This window comes from Rutidosis leptorrhynchoides, chromosome 1 (genome assembly GCF_046630445.1).
Source record: "Rutidosis leptorrhynchoides isolate AG116_Rl617_1_P2 chromosome 1, CSIRO_AGI_Rlap_v1, whole genome shotgun sequence".
Lineage (NCBI taxonomy): Eukaryota > Viridiplantae > Streptophyta > Magnoliopsida > Asterales > Asteraceae > Rutidosis > Rutidosis leptorrhynchoides.
The window spans coordinates 276,451,958-276,457,488 of NC_092333.1; the positions used below are offsets into that span (position 1 = coordinate 276,451,958).

The window sequence follows — 5,531 nt, forward strand, 5'->3', positions numbered from 1 at the left end:
GATCTTGACCAAGATCGGTTCCAGATCAAATCCTCTTTGGAAGACCCACCGTTTTGGAGTTAAAAGAACTCCCTCCTCATTTAGAGTATGCCTATCTTCATGAAGCATCAAAACTTCCGGTGATTATCTCTTCGAGACTCACCATTGATAAAAAAAACGAGGTTGATATCCCTTCTACGAAATCATAAGAAGGCAATCTCATGGAGGACTATCGATATCCCGGGGATACACCTTTCCTTTTGTACTAACAAAATCCTCCTAGAGGATGAGTACAACCTTTCCTTTTGTACTCACAAAATCCTCCTAGAGGATGAGTACAAGGCCGTCGTGCAAAAACAAAGGAGAGTAAATCCTAATATGAAGGAGTATGTAAAAAAGGAAGTGGTTAAGCTTTTAGATGCGGGGTTGATTTATCCGATTTCAAATAGTCCTTGGGTTAGCCCGGTGCAAGTGGTACCCAAGAAGGGTGGCACAACCGTTGTCCTAAATGATAGGAATGAACTTATTCCTACTCGAACGATGACCGGGTGGAGAATTTGTATTGACTATAGGCGTTTGAATGAAGGATCATTTTCCCCTGTCCTTTATCGACCAAATACTAAAAAGGCTAGCAGGTAAGGTGTTTTATTGCTTTTTATATGGGTTCTTGGGGTATTTTTTCAAATACATATCGACCCCGAGGACCAAGACAAGACGACCTTTACATGTCCATTTGGCACATTTGCCTATAGGAGAATGCCATTCGGGTTAATTAACGCACCCGCTACATTCCAAAGATGTATGACGGCCATTTTCCATGACATGATATAGAAGATCATGGAAGTATGTATGGATGACTTCTCCGTTTTTGGAGAATCATTCGACTTGTGTCTTGCAAACCTAGAGCAAATGCTCATTAGGTGCGAAAAGTCAAATCTTGTATTAAATTGGGAGAAGTGCCACTTAATGGTGAAGGAGGGCATTGATATTCCCGAATTGGACGGTTTATTTATGCGGTGTCGTTAGATCGCAAAACATCAATTCAGGATATCATCAGAAGAAGTTGATTGTTAAATTTATATATGCTGGGCCTAAATCTATTATTCCTTCCTATGGGTTAGTAAGGGCAAATATGACCTAGGGTCGTTCCTTGAGCGATCGAATTTGAAACGTAGCTTATTCAGATAATTTACTAATTAAGATTGGGTTTCTACACAATTTAGTATCCAAGACTAGTGGCCAGGTACACCTTGTGTGGAGAGAAAAGATCCTTTTGGTCCCAATAAATTGGCGACTGTTCGGAAAATCCAACAACCAAGTCCAACCGGTTTATTCTAGACACCACTTTATCTGGAATATCAAATTGTGTAAAGGCAATAGTTGAGTTGATTTGATTTATAATTGAATATAAAATATTAAAGCAATATAATTAAAATAAGCTAGCTAGCATGTAACAGCTAAGGACAGAGAAGACGTGGTTCACCATGATTTAAGATAACGTAGTATCGGGATGATTGCGAGACACTCAATGGTTAGATATACCTTGGTGTAAACACTAGATTCCCTACTAATTGATTTCTCGATTAGCATGTCATGAGGAACTAGGCTATCATGATTCTGATTGGATGGACTATGCTCGACTCCTGACGTTTTATCCGGTTTAAGGATATAAGCAGCCCATCTTGGATGCAATGCATACCTTGGGCGCACGAATAAAGTAGCATAGCCATATATATAGAATATCTAATCTTTCTTAACACCTTAGTGTATCACCCAAGTGAGTGGTTATGATTGTGTTTCGAATCCCTTTCTGTCAATGGTTTGGTAAAATCAAAGGGTTTGTAGACAAATTAGAACCCCTGATAGTTCTCAGTCATCCTTAAAGATTTATAAGCTTAGTTTGTATTGTAGTGCGTTAAATTCCCATTTATGACTTAAACTAGCCCTTACTTAAATCTACCCAATAAATCCATTAGTTATCCACCATGTACTAGACTTATAGTGGTTCCATAGCTTCTAACCTTGACCATGCCCAAGTGGTCCTATAGTACATCAACACTGTACTCTACTGTTATAACAGTATTTCCTCGAGTCTTATACTCTTGACCAATGTCTTGATCTGGTCCTACGGTAATTCCTCATGTACTTTATAGTATTTTCAATGGGTTCATACCTTGACCAATGTATAAACACAGATAATTAATTACCTTATAATTATCGACTTTATAAAAGGTTTTAATCACGTTTATTGGTGGAAGGACTATAATAACGAGGTTTAATATCATAGACAGAAAGCGAGTACGAAACGATAATCATCCCTAACTAACATTATTAAATCATGGCAAACAATCAAGCAATTACTCACACATCATGGCAACAAGCATTTCTAATATTAATAAATTACAAACATCAAACAAGAATATTATAATAAATTAATGAAAGAAAGGATAGATGTTATCGAATAATGTCAGCAGAATAACACTTGTATTTCTTCATAATATCCATAGCGTTACAATGCTTGAAAGCTTCTACTACTAACTACATACTATTCTCCTATTGATCACTAGAGAGCGACAATAGAGAGATAATTATTTTCCTAATCTCTGTACTTTTCTCTCTCTAGAATCTAGAGAGAGAAAGTAGAGAGAGAACTAATCTCCTATAGATCATTAGAGAGCGACTATAGAGAGATATTTGAGAGAGAAGTGAAGAATTGGTGTGTGTTGAAATGGTGGGATGAACCACCTATTTATAGGAAAGCTTAATGGCAAAGTTTTAAATAAATGGCCAAAAAACACCTGGCAAGTGGGATGACCGGTGGTATGCATAGGGGGTATGTCTAAACCCCTGAAAAGTAGGACAGCAGGTGGTACGGCAGGTAGGATTTTCGTTGAAAAATATGGCTGGCAAACGGCTGGCAGGCCGTTTGACAAGCCATTTGAAGGGCCCGTTTGACCAGTCATCCCGTTTACCATGCCCTTTGCCTTGGGCGTGTGGTAGGCTGTTTGCCATACTGGCTGGCCATTTGGCAGGCCGTTTGGCTTGCTGATTCGCTGGATCGTAACTTGATTTCTTGTCTTTCACCGTTTTTGCTCTAGAATCTTCGTTTTAGCTCTGATCCTGACGATTCTTGAGCCCACGAGTTCGTAATTAAATATACTAAAACATAAGATTAAGTAAATAAACTTTTCCAAAAATTATAAAATAAGTTATTTAAACGCGAGTTAATCGTCTTAGCCGGTTTTGCTCGTTTTTCCTCGTTTTTCATTCGTTTTTAGTGATTCTTGAAACATAGCCTTCGTAATGACATAATCTACCAAATGAAGCAAATAAATGCTTATTTATATGATAAATTTAATTACTTTATCATAAATGGGGCTAATATCGGGCGTAAAAATGTGACTTTTTAGCCAATATCAGGCATCATTTTGGGTCATAAGATATCATGTAATGCCATTGAGGTACATAAAGGTAAGATTGAGGTGATCAAAGATCTACCCAAGCCAAATAATGTCAAGGCCATAAGGAGTTTCTTAGGTCATGCGGGTTTCTATAAGAGATTCATTAAAGATTTCTCCAAAATTGCCCGACCTATGACAAAGCTTTTAGAAAAGGAACAACGCTTTGTCTTTCATGATGATTGTAAGAAATCATTTGCCTTTCTCAAGGCAAGGCTCATACAAGCTCCCATTCTTGTATCTTCCAATTGGGATGAACCTTTTGAGCTAATGTGTGATGCAAGTGATTATGCACTTGGAGCAGTTCTTGGCCAAAGAATTAACAATCATTTTCACCCAATATACTATGCTAGTAAGACTCTCACGGGTGCTCAAATTAATTTACACAACCACCGCAAAGAAATTTTTGTGGTTGTGTTTGCATTTGATAAATTTTGAGCTTACTTAGTATTGTCTAAAACTATAGTTTACAGCTACCATTCGGCTCTTAAGTACTTATTTCAAAAGCAAGATGCTAAATACGGACTCATTTGGTGAGTACTTCTACTTCAAAAGTTCGATATTGAGATTAGAGATGAGAAAGGGGCCGAAAACCTAGCGGCGAACCATCTCTCAAGACTCAAGAATCCTAACTTGGAAAAACTCGATAACTCGGTGGTTAAGGATACCTTCCTCGATGAGTCTTTGATGAGAATTGACCATGACCCCGAAGTCCCATATTTTGCGTACATTGATAATTACCTTGCCTCGGGTGTGCTCCAAAAACGGTACACTTACAAACAAAAGAAGTAATTCTTTTTGGATCTAAACTTTTATTATTGGGAGCACCCCGATCTTTTTAGAATTAGGGCGGATCAAGTCATTAGGAGATGTGTGTTTGGGCAAGAGGCCTGACAAATTCTTAAGGAATGTCATAAAGGGTCTACTGGAGGTCACTTTGGGCTGGGTCACACCGCCAAAAAGGTGTTTGACTAGGGATTTTCTTGGCCCACAATTTTTAAGGATTCCCATGAGTTGGTTAAGAAATGTGATGCATGTCAATGTTCGGGGTCCATCTCTAAAAGAGATGGGATTCCCTAAACGGGGATACAAATTTGTGAAGTGTTTGATGTGTGGGGGATAGAAATTATGGGGCCTTTCCCTAGCTCCAACCAAAACAAGTAAATACTTGTAGCAGTTGACTACGTGTCAAAGTGGGCCGAGGTAAACGCTTTACCTACTAATGATGCTAGGGTTTTGGTCAAGTTCTTAAAAGGATTATTTTCTAGGTTTGGAATCCCCAAGGCTTTGATTTTGGATAGATGTACACATTTTGCAAACAATCTTTTAGAGAAAGTGTTAGAGAAATATGGGTTAACACACCAGTTCTTAACTCCATACCACCCTCAAACGATTGGTCAAGTGGAGAACATGAACCGTATGCTTAAGAGGATTTTAGAGAAAAGGTCAATAATAACCCTAAGATTTGGTTAACTAAACTTGACAATGCCTTGTGGGCATATAGGACCACATTCAAGACCCCTATTGGCACAACTCCTTTTAGATTGGTTTATAGGAAAGCATGTCACCTCCCGATGGAGGTTGAGCATGGGGCCTATTGGGCATTAAAGCAAGTTAACCTAGATTTGGACCAAGTGGGTGAAAAGAGAACCATGCAATTGAATGTGTTAGATGAACTTATGCTTGTAGCTTATGAAAAATCCTTGACCTACAAGGAGAAGACTAAGAAGTGGCATGATGCCCGGCTTAAGGGAGTGAAGGATTTTCACCCCAATTGACAAAGTCCTAGTGTACAACTCTAGATTTAAGTTTTCACTCGGAAAGTTGAGGTCAAGATGGATGGGTCCTTACATAGTAAAAAAGGCTTACCCAATGGGTTATGTGGAATTTATGGGTAATGACAACCAAGGTGAATGACCATAGATTAAAGATTTATAATGATGAAGTCAATGCCCTTGTGGTTGATGAAATCATCCTTTACCCGAAATGACACCTTGTGCTTTTAACGAGTCATGTGATAGAACCTAGACCAAAAATCATCACAAACATGTTTATATATTTTTCATGAATAGTTGCATCGCATGTAGGTTTTTT

The 5,531-nt window shown here is 38.3% G+C and overlaps 1 protein-coding gene across 1 annotated transcript; it reads left to right on the top strand.

The window, feature by feature from the left end:
* Nucleotides 1–2,878: 2,878 nt before the first annotated feature.
* Nucleotides 2,879–5,215, top strand: LOC139897919 (uncharacterized). The gene is made up of 5 exons (XM_071880633.1): nucleotides 2,879–3,014; nucleotides 3,400–3,848; nucleotides 3,993–4,204; nucleotides 4,768–4,854; nucleotides 4,942–5,215. The coding sequence occupies exons 1-5, from the start codon at nucleotides 2,879–2,881 to the stop codon at nucleotides 5,213–5,215; spliced, it is 1,158 nt and encodes a 385-aa protein (XP_071736734.1).
* The last annotated feature ends 316 nt before the right edge of the window (nucleotides 5,216–5,531 follow it).